The sequence below is a fragment of the Cucurbita maxima genome, unplaced genomic scaffold (genome assembly GCF_002738345.1).
Source record: "Cucurbita maxima cultivar Rimu unplaced genomic scaffold, Cmax_1.0 Cma_Scf00001, whole genome shotgun sequence".
Taxonomy (NCBI): Eukaryota; Viridiplantae; Streptophyta; class Magnoliopsida; order Cucurbitales; family Cucurbitaceae; genus Cucurbita; species Cucurbita maxima.
This window is the reverse complement of record NW_019272017.1, coordinates 5,821,746-5,836,088: the sequence shown is the minus strand read 5'-3', so window position 1 is coordinate 5,836,088 and position 14,343 is coordinate 5,821,746. Positions and strand designations below refer to the sequence as shown.

Below are 14,343 nucleotides of genomic sequence, written 5' to 3'. Positions count from 1 at the left end.
CAAAAAAAAAAAAAAAAAAAAAAAGGTTTTGTATTTTCAAAATTATTACAGTTTAGTCCCATGAATTTAAAAAAAATATCACTTTAATAGAAAGATAAATTGATTAGTGATCAACAGTGTAAAGACTAAATTATTATTACAATTTTTAAATTATGATCGTTACATATTAAAATAATGTCGGAAAACACATATCGAAACCTATATTTCACATATGTCTAACTTTTGTTTCAGCTCTAGCTTGACTCGAGACGAGACTATATCATCACTGAAGTTCAAGTCGAAGGACAAAAGTAGTGTTGAAATAGATTATATGAGTAAGATCAAATCAGGAACAAAAATGGTATGTAAGGATCAAAACTGTAATTATTTTTATATTTATTCCTTAAAAAAAGTTCGAATTTGGGGTTATATAATGAAATCATACATATATTAATATGAGAGTAACTGTATAATAATATGTAAAGACAATAAAATCTTACATGTGCCGTTCCAGTTTATGACTATGAATTGAACGTTCCTGCTGTTATATTTCAAACAACAATTTCCAGCACAAAGCTTAAGCCTATTTTTCTAGGACACAAATTTCCTATTAATTTCTTCAAATAAGAATACTACACTAGGATGATGATGAATAATAATTAAAATTATAGAGACATAAATTGAGGCTTGGATAACTTCTTATTAACCTGTAATGGAGTGAGTCACTGAGGCTTTGGTTTTACTCTGCCAACGCCATTCTTGGTGAGAAGGAATCGAGCACTCCGGACAAGTTCTTCCTTAACCATGAACAACACAGCAGCAGCCAGAACACTCTGCACGATCTTCGTGCCCATTCCTTTGTAAAACCCGTATACTCCTTCGTATCGGATCATTTTGATGATGGCATCAAATGTGCCTGGATCAAAAATGAATGAACATCGGTGACTTCAATAAATGGTAAGGAGAAATTGTAGAATTTAAGCTAATCTAAAGGTAAATCAACCAAACCTGTAAAAGAACAAGCTACTTTCTACCCTCCCACTACGTTTTAATGGTGGAATATACTATGATCATAAAAACTTGGATTTTTCCTAAGAATCCGAACCTTTATACTGATGTCTTTTGTCGCCAGCTACGACTTGCTTTGCTTGAAGCCTAGACTGCAAAGAAAATAACTTGGATGAGATAGTTTACACTAATGCATCCTAGAAAAATAAACAAGAGCTCAGAAACAACATTTGTCAGAAACAACATTTGTAAGAATGGAGCAAACGCATATAAACTTTTTTTTCGAGGAAAGTAAAGAAATCCCATTTTCTTCATAAAGCTTTTGTTTCTACGAGGTTATAAATTTTACCTTCACAACTAGAAGGGGATAGGTTACTACAGTAGCTCCAAGTTTTGCCAATGCACCAAGAAAAAATATCTGCACAAGTAGCCAAATGTGTTAGCTTGTCATGGAACGCTAAAAAAACAAATTATGAGTGGACAAATAAATCTGGACGTGGTCAAAATGTGGTCACTTTGAGAATTATAGCGGTCCGGATAAAGATTACCTCTAGTGCAGTAACTCCATTGCCATCTTTCCGTAAGCCACGTCGTTTCTTCAATTTGTTCAACATTGTTTCATACAGCATGTACTGTATAGAAGGGTTGCTAACCTGTGATAAGAAAGGAATATCTAGTAGTGTTTCCTCATGTATCAACTCGAAAGTTTCTTTCCCACACGTACCATGATCATCGTTGGGATTACCCCTTTCCAGAAACCCCTGATTCCAGCTTCCTCATAAAGTTCCTGAATCTGAAGATTGAACAACGTTTTCCAAATAAAAATCTCAGTCAAATATCCAGAGTGAGGTCTGTTAATCATGATGAAAGGAAAAGAGGGCTTCAATGGGAGAAAAAACATATGTTAACTAATAAGATAGAGCTGAAAGATATAAAAAGTAAAAAAATGGGATAACTGACTGACTAAATTTCTTAATATCCATACTTTTTTTTGCGACATTCTTTCCCAACTCAGACCAAACAAATATAAAACGAGTACTGCTTTAGGTTTGGGCTCTTATCTGTCAGTCCCTTCAATCTTGAGCAATCGGTTTACTTCATAAGGACAACTGCTATACGTTCTTATTTTTCAGCCATTCTGAGCGAACCATTAAGATGTCAGTAAAAAATTGTTCGCTAAATGTAGAAAGGAGAACTCAAATGAAATGTAAAATATAGATTTTATATAACTGCCCGGTACAGCAAGGAGGGGAGGGGGGTTGTATGTTCTTTTATTAACCAAGGTGGATAATAGAGACAGACTATGGATATCCAGATCCAAAACCAATTCTGGCAGACTGAACACGAGAAAAGATAATCTAATCACCAAGAAATCGTTGAAACTAAGAAATTGTGGCAGCAGTCCAGAAAAAACATGTCTGCCTTCATTCATGCAACAAAGAGTTCATAGCTACTACGGGAACTAGTACATGGGCGTTTGTTACTTACAGCATGAGTGGTTCTGTATGAAGGAGGACCGACTGCTGTGGGAATTGTTTCATCTAGTGGAGTCAATGGAGCTCCACCGGGAAGAGACGGCTTTGAGACTTTTCTATGTGTCTGAAAAATGATAACACAAATCTTGTCATTTAAAAATTTTCAAATTCCATGAAATCATTTACAACATGAAACTGCTTCCTACTGGAGTTTAGTTTACAATGCTCTTAAGGAAAGTCTACATCAATAAGTGTTAAATCAAGTAAATAGCTCCTGCATTCTGGATATACACAGATAAAAAGGAAAGGCTTTAAGATTGTTAGGAGAAAAAATGTTTAGACCCCCAAGAGAGAGAGAAAATTCTCTCTTCCATCTTTTTCTTTAAACCAGATTTCATTAAATAAATCATAGAACCTGAATGACTAAGACATCAAAAACGCGAACGCAAAAGCAGGGACTAAAAGAAGAAGAATAAAAACCAATTTTTGGAAATAAAAAGAAAATAAAGGCAAGGCTATCATCAAGTCGCTGAGTTGAATCCAAAAATGCTTTAGATAATATGCTCAACCCTTAAGGGTGACATCCTAAAATAATCTCCTTATACACTGGTTTAATTAAATTTAATTATTTTTTCATGAAGCAAAATAAAAAAATAAAAGTTCCGTGATATATTATTACCTGCATCCGAGTAACAACCACCCATATGGGATTTGTCAACAGTACATTGACACACCTAAAGAATGAAAATATTTTTTAGATAAATTAGAGGGGAAATAATAAAGAACTGAATAATGCAGATGGTTTGGCAGTAGCTCTGATAAGTGACCTATTTTAATTGCATATGAAAAAGATTAAACTGTCTGAAGTAGATATTTAAATAAAATGGAAATAATGCATTGGAAGCAAGACCTGCATGCATAGGATGCAACCCAAGATATCCATGTTTAATCTCAAGAAAAGAAAAGAAACGAAATGATGAGAACTCTTTCGTATTTTTGTTTGTATTTTTTAAAACTAAACGTGCACTCTATGCCAATCCTTTTGAAGAAAAAAGGATAGAATTAGCCTTTCCTCCACTTTCTTGTAACCCTTATCCCTTTTCATTTGTTTGAAATGAAGGAATTTCTTATGAAAATGCAATTAATAAGAAACTAAAAAAAAAAAAAAAAACAATCTATAAACAAACCCAGATATAGCAGCCACCAGAAGCGAGGAAAGCATCCCAACAGATCCATCTCCAATCCCTGCCTTCGTTTGTTCAAGAGAAGCAGCTTCAGCCTTGCTCCTGAATATTTGGTAGAAATAATAGTAAACACCCTGTACCAAGAACAAAATTTTGTTCAAATGTAAGATACCATGAATCTATATTTAAAAAGAAAAACATACAAACTTATGTAGAAGTTCAAATAAAAATCTTTTATTGGAGCCAAAAAGGTACATGTAACATTATAGCTCCAGAGGAAAACAGTTTCTTTTTATTTTTTTGAAAAGAATAAAGTGGAGACATCAGAAAAGCTTGACATATATCACTTTAGTCTTATCTTGCTAGAATTAGTAACAAGCCACAAAAGTTGACATTCAGCCATTTCTATGTAACTCATCACTAACAATGGACTATTGAGGATCCCATGAAGAGACCTCACAAACATTACAATATACATGGATACTCCTCTCAGTCGCTAATTGGTTTTAAAATGGAACCTCATGTTTCTCTAATATAGATCAAAACCCACAAAGCCGAAACAAGTATTCAGTCCGAGAAATTGGGATCTGACCTAAGAATGGTGGAGCCAAAGAGGCACCATTTTGAGGGGACATGTTGAGGATCCCAGGTCAGAAAGATGAAGAGATTTCATAATCTTTATAAGATCATGGGTTACTCCTCTCATTGTCAATTGGATGTGTAAAAACTTCCGTTATTACCTTCTATACATATACAAACCAGATTGTAAGTTCTCTTCCTCTAATTCTTTATCCTTGAGCTCAGATACTTTCTATATACATATCTAGTGAAAGGAAGAAAGCGAATTGCATTTTCTAATTTTAACAAAGATCAGATATTAATAAACGAGCCTCACTCTCGCAGTAACACCGTAGCTAAGACAAATTTGACGTTGAAATTTGAAAGCGTGATAAAATAATATGAACTAGACCGAGTTCAAATGGGGGTCTCACCTGAGATGCAGCCGTACCAACCAGAGACGGCCCCAAGCCACCGTAGAGCCGGTCCCATCCTTCATGTTTTACAACCTATTCACGAATCAACCAAAGAGGTCATTTCCCTATCCATCAGGCAAACATTTATACTGAAAGTGGTCAACTGAATTTCGGAAATAAGCCGCGCAAAGTTTTCCAACAAGAACAGAATCCCAAAAATTGTAGGAAATTAGGTTTTGAAGAACAAAATTGAGAGCACCTGACACATCTGTTGAAACGTTCCAGGTTTCCTCTTTTCCTTCTTCACGCCGCGCTCTGTTTGCTGACGAGTATTCACCTGCAGAACAAACCAAACACCTGTCGAATCAGCGAATTTAAGCACAATAAACCCGGAAATATAGTCGAAGAATTTACAGTCTGAAGAGGGTATGTGATGAGCTGAGCAATGATTCCTCCTCCAGCTCCGGCCAATCCATTGATCAACGCGTCCGACATACTTTCCCACTAAAACCCAAAAAGAGAAACTGAAGTTAGAAATTGAAGCAAAAGCCCTGTTAGTTTGCCGGGAAACTGCACCGGAGCATTCATCCCAAAAGATACATTTCGATGACGTTCGCTATCTGGAAAACCCTGACGACTTGAAGAGTGGGAAAGTACGCAACATTTTCGATGAAATTTTTTTACCAATATTTTTACTGAATTTTTTTTTTTAATCTCATTAATAAATCAATTCAACCTATTGAAACACTATATTGTGAGTCTCATTTGCACGTGTTGAGTTCAAAGATAAAAAGATAAATTCATTTTATTGTTAATTTGTTATTGTAAATGTAATTTAGATATTAAAATAGTATTTAGAAAATGGGGAGTTTACACGAAGACATGAGGGTATATAAGTAAATAACAAATTAACAATTTGTTAATTTCTTTTTATATGTTCAATACAAAGTCAACGTCGTTGGTCCAACTTCTTACTACGTTGAAAGTAGAAGTTTAAAAAACAAAATTAAATAATCATTTGTAAATATTTACAAACTAGCTACTTATCCACTAAATACCATATCAACTATAAACATATTATTTGCCTGTATTTTGACTACCACGATAATAAATGTACTTTGTAATTATAGTTAAGTTACACATTTATTACATAATCTTTAACGGAGTAGCCAAAAAATAAAACATCGTTGTTTAAGTCTCAAAGCCAAACAAAAGGAGAAATATAATATTTTAAAGTTTGGTTTTGGTCATAAATAAAATACGAGATAAAATGAATTAAATTTGTAACCGAAGATAAAAGATTAAAACAAAATTGAAAAGAAAATATAAGTTCAAATATACAAAACACAAAGAATGGGCCAGCCTCCTGGACCTAAGACAGCCCATCCCAGCGTCGGGCCTTGAATCATTGGCCCATGTGGTCCATAATTTTCTATAATAATAAATTAACATGTTTTGTGATTGCAATTATAAAAAAAAAAAAAGAAGAAGGATAAATTATCCATTCTCATTTTTCCATTTTTTTTTATTTTAAAATTAATCACAATATTGCACCCCAATATCCTCTTTGCCACCGCTCGAGCGATAGAGATGGAAGGAAGTGGGGTTGACAACAAAGGCTCTAGAGTTGTCTTTTCACATAATGAATATTCATCATTTTTGGTATGATTTATTTGTTGGTTAAATAAGGAGATATTTTATTTATATTCCAAGCTCAATCCAATACCATTAAAATCTTACCTTAAAATTATCTAATTAAATCAATATTCTTATTGTTGATATTTAACACCCAATTATTTTGTGATTTAAAACACAAGTTCCAATTCTATGTTTGTAACATAATTAGGTCGGGAAGTTAATACTCATTTCAAGCATTAGATGGAGAAATTAGAATTTGGTAAGTATAATTTTTTTCTACTCCTTAAAATTTTAATAGGTTAAAAAACATTATTGCTTCCCAAAATTTATTAAAGTTACAATTATAATTTAGTTTATATCTTTTAAATATATAACAATTTAATATCGACTATCCTTATTTTATATTTAAATAAAAATTTAGATGTTAAAGTTGAAGGATTAAATGGTAATATTAATTTGTTTTCTTTTTTTTTTTAAGCATTTGGTTTATCCGTGAAAAAATATTTGGATAAAGGAACGCAACTGGAAGATTCTACATATTAAAGCGACAGAATAAGATTTCAAAATACAAAATTCGAAAATTACAATACAAAAGCCAAAAGGGCAAACAGCCAAATATATAAAGATGCGAATTTTTTTTCGGGCATCGGACGGCTGTGATTGATTTATCATGATTTGATGAGATTTCACTTGGACTTGAATGGGATGGCTCTGATCACAACTTGGTGGTACAGGGCGGCTAGAGCAGCGCCGATGAATGGTCCCACCCAGAAAATCCACTGCAATTAACCAAATAATGAGGTTAAGGATCAAGATTAAGACTAAGATTATGAAATTAAGATTATCAAACTCACGTGGTCATCCCAGGCTTTCTCGTTGTTGTAGATGATGGCGGCTCCCAAACTCCGGGCAGGGTTAATGCCGGTGCCGGTGATCGGGATGGTGGCCAAGTGGACTAGGAACACTGCGAACCCAATTGGTAGCGGCGCCAAAATCTGTTCATAAACATTTTGGTTTAGTTCTTATAAATGGTTAAGTACAGAGTGTTTTAATTTTGTTCACTTACTGGAACATGAGAGTCTCTGGCGCTACGTTTGGCGTCAGTGGCGGAGAAGACGGTGTAAACAAGGATAAATGTGCCCACAATCTCAGCGCCAAGGCCGTCCCCTTTGGTGTACCCCTTGCTCACCATGTTAGCTCCACCGCCGAGCCTGTTGTAGGGATTGGGTTGGAATCCCTTCACCACACCGGCCCCGCAGATGGCTCCTAGGCACTGCATTACCATGTAGAAAATTGCTCTTGTCAACGACAGCTTCCTCGCCAGAAACAGCCCGAAAGTCACCGCCGGGTTAATGTGCCCACCGGAGATTCCAGCGGTACAGTAAACCAGAGCAAAAATCATACCGCCAAAAGCCCAAGCGATCCCCTGGATCCCGACGGTCTTACAAGTGTTGCCGTTGGCTTCATTGGATCGAACGACACCCATGACGGTCAAAACAGTGATGTAGAGGAAGAGGAAAGTGGCGAAAAACTCGGCGATTCCGGCTCTGTAAAAGGACCATGAAGTGAGCTCGTCCGGCTCGAAAAGCGGCGCCGGCGGTGGCTCCTGGTAGTCCTTGGCGTCGTCTTGACTCTGTGCCGCGGTTCCGATCGGCTGTCTCTCGTTGAACTTGTTGGCTCCAAGTCTTACATCTTCTTCCTTCCCTTCCATTTCAGTAAACTCCTCTGTTTCTCACGGCGGAGGACAGTGGCTCTTTTTAAGTTAATGATAGTAGACATAAATGAGGAGGTAGTTTATATAGCAACGAAAGTGAATTTAGTGAGAAATTAATGGGACCCACCCAGTTTTTTAAAAGAAAGAAAAGTTTTTATTTATTTATTATTATTAAAAATGAAATAGAATTGTTATTTTCACAACCGACCATTTTCTGTAAAATAGGTGGAAAATGATAGAAGGAGTTGTTGGTCGGTTTGGCAGATAAGGATTGGTCCACGTGGCAAAAGATGAGCCACAAGGAGCAGTAGAGTGGAGAATGGGGCATAAGGCGGCCACATGTGATGCAATGATATAATAAGGTCATGATTGTAATTTGGCATGGTTGATGGGGACAATTGTGGAAATTGTGGGGCTGGAGACCCACGTGGAGGTTACGTGATAGGTTTGGGTGAAGCTGTTTGTGGACAAAATAATGTCGAGCCCGTGGTTGGAAATTAAAGGAATTTTGATGCATTACAGTGTTTACTTTTAGGGCTACGAAAATTGGAAAGCAAGATGATTCTAGAGAAACATCCGTAGTTTCATTATTTAATTTCATGTCAGTTTGACTTTATTCTCCAAACAATCGCCCCAAGCTCATCACATAAATGTGACCTACACCTTGAATTTATCTCTATATCTTCTTGAATTTTCCATATAATTTTTTATGACGTTGATTAATATGTATTGGTTGTTCGAACTTTTTTTGAAATTATGGTGTGTTCTTGCTTTGCATACCTTGTTTTTAGGATATTTAATGTAAGCCCACTAAAATGTGAAGAATTAAATGCATATTTTAATCCACTACACTAATAGATAATTTTAACTAATATTTTGAGTTTATTTAAAAACAAAAAAAGAACTTCGCACAAACCTATAACTCTAAGCCATGGATTTACAATCGAATTCTTTTAACCTTCTATACAAAAAAGAGTTTTAACCCAATTCCTCATTTAAAAAATTCAGTGATTTTAACTATTTTTAAATGATATCCTTTGTATGGACATCATAATCACCCGAGGTATTTCAATTTCTTGTGCCGCCCAAGTCCCCACCATGAACGGTCGGTCACCGGAAGCCGCATTATTGTCTATAGACTACGCACGTGCAGAAAGAGACCCCAGTCTTGTTGTATAAAATTAACGTCATTAAAAATATTTTGCCACGTGGAACAATCCTATTTCCCCGTCCAAACCGACCTGGACCCATTATTTTAACCTCCACGTTTTATAAAATCCCCAAAACATTTAGTCGGCGACAAATTATAAAACAAAATAGTAAATAATTAAACCCCTTGGCTATATAACTTCGCGCTCGCTTCTCTGTAATTACCATCTTCGGTTTTCAATTGCATTAGAAACAGAGAGTTTAAAGAAGTGATCTCAATAATAATGGAGGGAAAGGAGGAAGATGTCCGATTGGGAGCCAACAGATTCACTGAGAGGCAGCCGATTGGGACAGCAGCACAGAGCCAAGACGACGGCAAGGACTACCAAGAGCCTCCGCCGGCGCCTCTGTTCGAGCCGGACGAGCTCACTTCATGGTCCTTCTACAGAGCCGGAATTGCCGAGTTTTTCGCCACTTTCCTCTTCCTCTACATCACTGTTTTGACTGTCATGGGCGTCGTCCGGTCCAACGAAATCAACGGCAATACCTGTAAGACTGTCGGGATTCAGGGGATTGCTTGGGCTTTTGGTGGTATGATTTTTGCTCTGGTTTACTGTACTGCTGGAATCTCCGGTGGCCACATTAACCCGGCGGTGACTTTCGGGCTATTTCTGGCGAGGAAGCTGTCGTTGACAAGAGCGATTTTCTACATGGTGATGCAGTGCCTAGGAGCCATCTGCGGGGCCGGTGTGGTGAAGGGATTCCAACCCAATCCCTACAACAGGCTCGGCGGTGGAGCTAACATGGTGAGCAAGGGGTACACCAAAGGGGACGGCCTTGGCGCTGAGATTGTGGGCACATTTATCCTTGTTTACACCGTCTTCTCCGCCACTGACGCCAAACGTAGCGCCAGAGACTCTCATGTTCCAGTAAGTGAACAAAATTAAAACACTCTGTACTTAACCATTTATAAGAACTAAACCGAAATGTTTATGAACAGATTTTGGCGCCGCTACCAATTGGGTTCGCAGTGTTCCTAGTCCACTTGGCCACCATCCCGATCACCGGCACCGGCATTAACCCTGCCCGGAGTTTGGGAGCCGCCATCATCTACAACAACGAGAAAGCCTGGGATGACCACGTGAGTTTGATAATCTTAATTTCATAATCTTAGTCTTAATCTTGATCCTTAACCTCATTATTTGGTTAATTGCAGTGGATTTTCTGGGTGGGACCATTCATCGGCGCAGCATTGGCAGCTTTATACCATCAAGTGGTGATCAGAGCCATTCCCTTTAAATCCAAGTGAATATCTTCACACTATAATTAATGCTCGTGTTCTATTCAGTATTCATCGTGAGAAAAAACAAAATCCAAATCCCTATTATCCAATTTCATATCCGACTAACAGTTCCAATCTTAAATATGCCTACCTCTCTACGCTCTTATTATATTGTTGCCTCTTTTGTATCAAATTAAGTGTTAATGTAATGAATTAAATGTCCATACATTTATTTGTGATGGGCGATGTAAAAATTTTCGTCCAAAAAAAGGGGTTTTTTTTTCCCTCTCTTTTGTAACAATAGATTATAAACATGATAAACACAAGTATAAAAGGAAAAAAGTTATGGAGATAACCAATTAAGGATTGAATTCTTACTAACGTGACCGTAACCAATTAAGGATTGAATTCTTACTAACGTGACCGTTTATGCTACGATAATTATACAATTTTAAAAAAGAAAATTTCAATATCACAGTATAGGCTTTCAACAACCTTCTTAAAATTTACAAAACAAAATTTAAAATTTTGATTTATATTAATTTAAAATAAATAAATATTTATTTATTATTATATGAAAATAAGTGGGGATGGGGTGGAAAATTGGCGGGGATAGGGATGGGGACGAGAATAGAGAGGTAGGCATTAAATATATTATTTTTAATATTGATAGCTCACAACCTACTTCAAAATAATAATAATAATAAAATATTGCATGTAATTAATTAATTAATTAACTATCAATATTAAAAATAAAGACGCCACTACCTCATCACCTTGATTATTATACTAAATGCGTTGCTTGTGGTGGATAACATAAGTTATCATCGGCCGACCATCCTGTTTTTTAATCAAACACAATTCAAGTAATTCTATTTCAACAAATAAAAGAAATAAAAACCGATTTATGTTGAACTACCCATTTTCTTTATAATTTTAAAGCAAATATTTAATTTATTTTATTCTCCAATATTTAAAGGATCATAAATCTTGTTGTCCATCTCTCAATGGCTTCACAAATAACCCAAAAGAAATTTATTATATTAAAAACAAATTACAGCCGGTGTAGGAAATAATAATATTTTTGCCGTATTTATTACGAAAAAAAGAAAAGGAAAAAGAAAAAAAAGTCACAACTTGGCCCTTTTTTTCCCTTTCCTCAAATAATGCAAGTACTATTAAAAGTTGATTTTAAACTAGATTTTTGGTGCCTTCTTATTGTTGTTTTATATTTCTGTTCATCATCATAAAACAGAAATAAAAAGGAAAAAACAACCCATTTATTAAAGATCGAACAAATTTATACATCACCCATCTAAAAAACAAATTACGAACACTCACTCCGTTGAATTAACACTTGATTTCATACAAATGATGCAGACAGATTCATCAAATTCAAACATTGGATTCCAAATTATTGGATGTTCACTTGGACTTGAAGGGAATGGCCCTGATCACCACTTGATGGTATAAAGCTGCCAATGCTGCTCCGATGAAGGGTCCCACCCAGAAAATCCACTGCAATTAACCAAATAATGAGGTTAAGGATCAAGATTAAGACTAAGGTTATGAAATTAAGATTAACAAACTCACGTGGTCATCCCAGGCTTTCTCGTTGTTGTAGATGATGGCGGCTCCCAAACTCCGAGCTGGGTTGATGCCGGTGCCGGTGATCGGGATGGTGGCCAAGTGGACTAGGAACACTGCGAACCCAATTGGTAGCGGTGCCAAAATCTGTTCATAAACATTTCGGTTTAGTTCTTATAAATAATTAAGTACAGAGTGTTTTAATTTTGTCTACTTACTGGAACATGCGAGTCTCTGGCGCTACGTTTGGCGTCAGTGGCGGAGAAGACGGTGTAAACAAGGATAAATGTGCCCACAATCTCAGCGCCAAGGCCGTCCCCTTTGGTGTACCCCTTGCTCACCATGTTAGCTCCACCGCCGAGCCTGTCGTAGGGCTTGGGTTGGAACCCCTTTACCACGCCGGCACCGCAGATGGCACCAAGACACTGCATCACCATGTAGAAAATCGCCCTGGTCAAGGATAGCTTCCTCGCCAGAAACAGCCCGAAAGTCACCGCCGGGTTAATGTGGCCACCGGAGATTCCAGCAGTACAGTAAACCAGAGCAAAAATCATACCGCCGAAAGCCCAAGCGATCCCCTGGATCCCTACGGTCTTACAAGTGTTGCCGTTGGCTTCATTGGAGCGAACGACGCCCATGACGGTCAAAACGGTGATGTAGAGGAAGAGGAAAGTGGCGAAAAACTCGGCTATTCCGGCTCTGTAGAAGGACCATGAAGTGAGCTCCCCCGGCTCAAACAGAGGTGCCGGCGGAGGCTCCTTATAGTCCTTGCCGTCGTCTTGGCTCTGCGCCGCAGTCCCAATCGGCTGCCTCTCAGTGAACTTGTTGGCTCCCAATCGGACATCCTCCTCCTTTCCCTCCATTTCTACTTCTTCTCTCCTCTGCGTTTGAAGACGATAATACAGATCGGGGAGTGGTGGGTTATATATATAGAGTGCAATGTAAATTATTTGGTTTCTGAAAACGGTAGCTGGAAATGGGAAGAATATGGTGGGGCCGAGGAGGGGTTTTTTAGTAATCTCGATTATATTTAGTCATTTATAAAATGTGGAAGGTTAAATAAAAAAAAAAAAAAAAAAAAAAAAAAAAAAAAAAAAAAAAAATGATGGGCGGTTTGGGCGGGAAGAAGGATTGGGACACGTGGCAGAATGATATAAGACAGTAGTACTGGGGACTGTAAAGTCTATAACGCCGCTTCCGGTGACCGACCGTTTTTGGTGGGGAGGCGGATGAAATCCCTCCTTTGATTTTCATGTCTGTTGACAACGACTAAGAAGCTTGGAGAAACACAAACTTCGTCTAACTCATAATTATCTCTTAAATACATATTTACTTTCAATTACAAATTTAATTCCTCGTGAATACAAATAACACGTGTCACTCTAATAAATTTCAACTAAAATAAAAATCAATCTCATAATACGAGCTTCCTGACATTTCCAATTTAACACGTTTACTATTGACTATTGTAACTAAAATCCACCACAGAAATAAATTTTATATTTAAATAAACAATAAAATATAACGTCACCTATATTTATTTTCAAAAGAAATACAGTATTTTGAGGGCATTGCATGATTGCAATCTACTTCGGGAAAAAAAAACAGCCCGTAATTTTGGTGTGATGAGCTGGCCGTGGTATTGCCACCTGTCGGAATATACGCATGTCTACGCACCATTCGAACCCTTCTTTAAATTATTATTGACAACTGTGCCCTTTCCCTACTCTTCTCAAAATTCAATAATGGATGGAGTCCAAATTAAAAATTTTCAGATTGTGGGCTAAAGGTTTAATTTGCTGTTAATTCAATTTTAAATTTTAGAAACTGAACCTGTATTTTATAGTATTAAATTCCCTGTAAGCAACAATTTTTTCCGAGTTTTTTAAAAAAGGGAATTTTTAATTCTCTAATAATGCATTAAAAAAAATAAAGAAAAAGAACAATTGTTTATAGATTAGTGAATGATTGGATAAGTTAGATTAATTAATATATATTAAACAAATTGTGAATTCGTTACAAAATCATTATCAAGTGATTAAAATTAAAACATTAATTTAAAGATAAAGATTCGAAATTCAGTATGCGACAACCTTACTTTTTTACGTTCCAACCGCCTCTCTTCTTTCAGCCATGTATTTGATTAAAAGATTACCTGGCATTCACATGATGGTGTGGGTCCCATCCAAGGTCCCACCATCCTTTCTTAAATCACATTATCATTCACCACACAGGGAGTCTATTTGAATATTTTCTTTTCGGTATTTGGATAAATTGGTGAGCTTATTAGAAGAATATTACATTTTAATATTCAGTCGTGTCTTTTAATTATCATAATTTTTAAAAATTAAAT

At 36.5% G+C, this 14,343-nt stretch overlaps 4 protein-coding genes across 4 annotated transcripts; 1 reads left to right on the top strand and 3 right to left on the bottom strand.

Annotated features, from left to right (window-relative positions):
- Positions 1–425: 425 nt before the first annotated feature.
- Positions 426–5,299, bottom strand: LOC111485838 (peroxisomal nicotinamide adenine dinucleotide carrier). The gene is made up of 11 exons (XM_023132877.1): positions 5,035–5,299; positions 4,880–4,957; positions 4,639–4,713; positions 3,650–3,780; positions 3,142–3,196; positions 2,476–2,586; positions 1,712–1,780; positions 1,536–1,640; positions 1,337–1,405; positions 1,085–1,139; positions 426–895 (listed from the first exon to the last, which is right to left on the bottom strand). The coding sequence occupies exons 1-11, from the start codon at positions 5,113–5,115 to the stop codon at positions 702–704; spliced, it is 1,023 nt and encodes a 340-aa protein (XP_022988645.1). The 5' UTR covers positions 5,116–5,299; the 3' UTR covers positions 426–701.
- A 1,452-nt stretch (positions 5,300–6,751) lies between these two features.
- On the bottom strand, positions 6,752–8,039 carry LOC111485655 (probable aquaporin PIP1-4). The gene is made up of 3 exons (XM_023132638.1): positions 7,325–8,039; positions 7,113–7,253; positions 6,752–7,037 (listed from the first exon to the last, which is right to left on the bottom strand). The coding sequence occupies exons 1-3, from the start codon at positions 7,967–7,969 to the stop codon at positions 6,945–6,947; spliced, it is 879 nt and encodes a 292-aa protein (XP_022988406.1). The 5' UTR covers positions 7,970–8,039; the 3' UTR covers positions 6,752–6,944.
- Positions 8,040–9,354: 1,315 nt separating this feature from the next.
- LOC111487225 (probable aquaporin PIP1-4) lies at positions 9,355–10,650 on the top strand. The gene is made up of 3 exons (XM_023134555.1): positions 9,355–10,050; positions 10,122–10,262; positions 10,338–10,650. The coding sequence occupies exons 1-3, from the start codon at positions 9,406–9,408 to the stop codon at positions 10,428–10,430; spliced, it is 879 nt and encodes a 292-aa protein (XP_022990323.1). The 5' UTR covers positions 9,355–9,405; the 3' UTR covers positions 10,431–10,650.
- Positions 10,651–11,661: 1,011 nt separating this feature from the next.
- Positions 11,662–12,897, bottom strand: LOC111484797 (probable aquaporin PIP1-4). The gene is made up of 3 exons (XM_023131401.1): positions 12,209–12,897; positions 11,997–12,137; positions 11,662–11,921 (listed from the first exon to the last, which is right to left on the bottom strand). The coding sequence occupies exons 1-3, from the start codon at positions 12,851–12,853 to the stop codon at positions 11,829–11,831; spliced, it is 879 nt and encodes a 292-aa protein (XP_022987169.1). The 5' UTR covers positions 12,854–12,897; the 3' UTR covers positions 11,662–11,828.
- Positions 12,898–14,343: the final 1,446 nt, after the last annotated feature.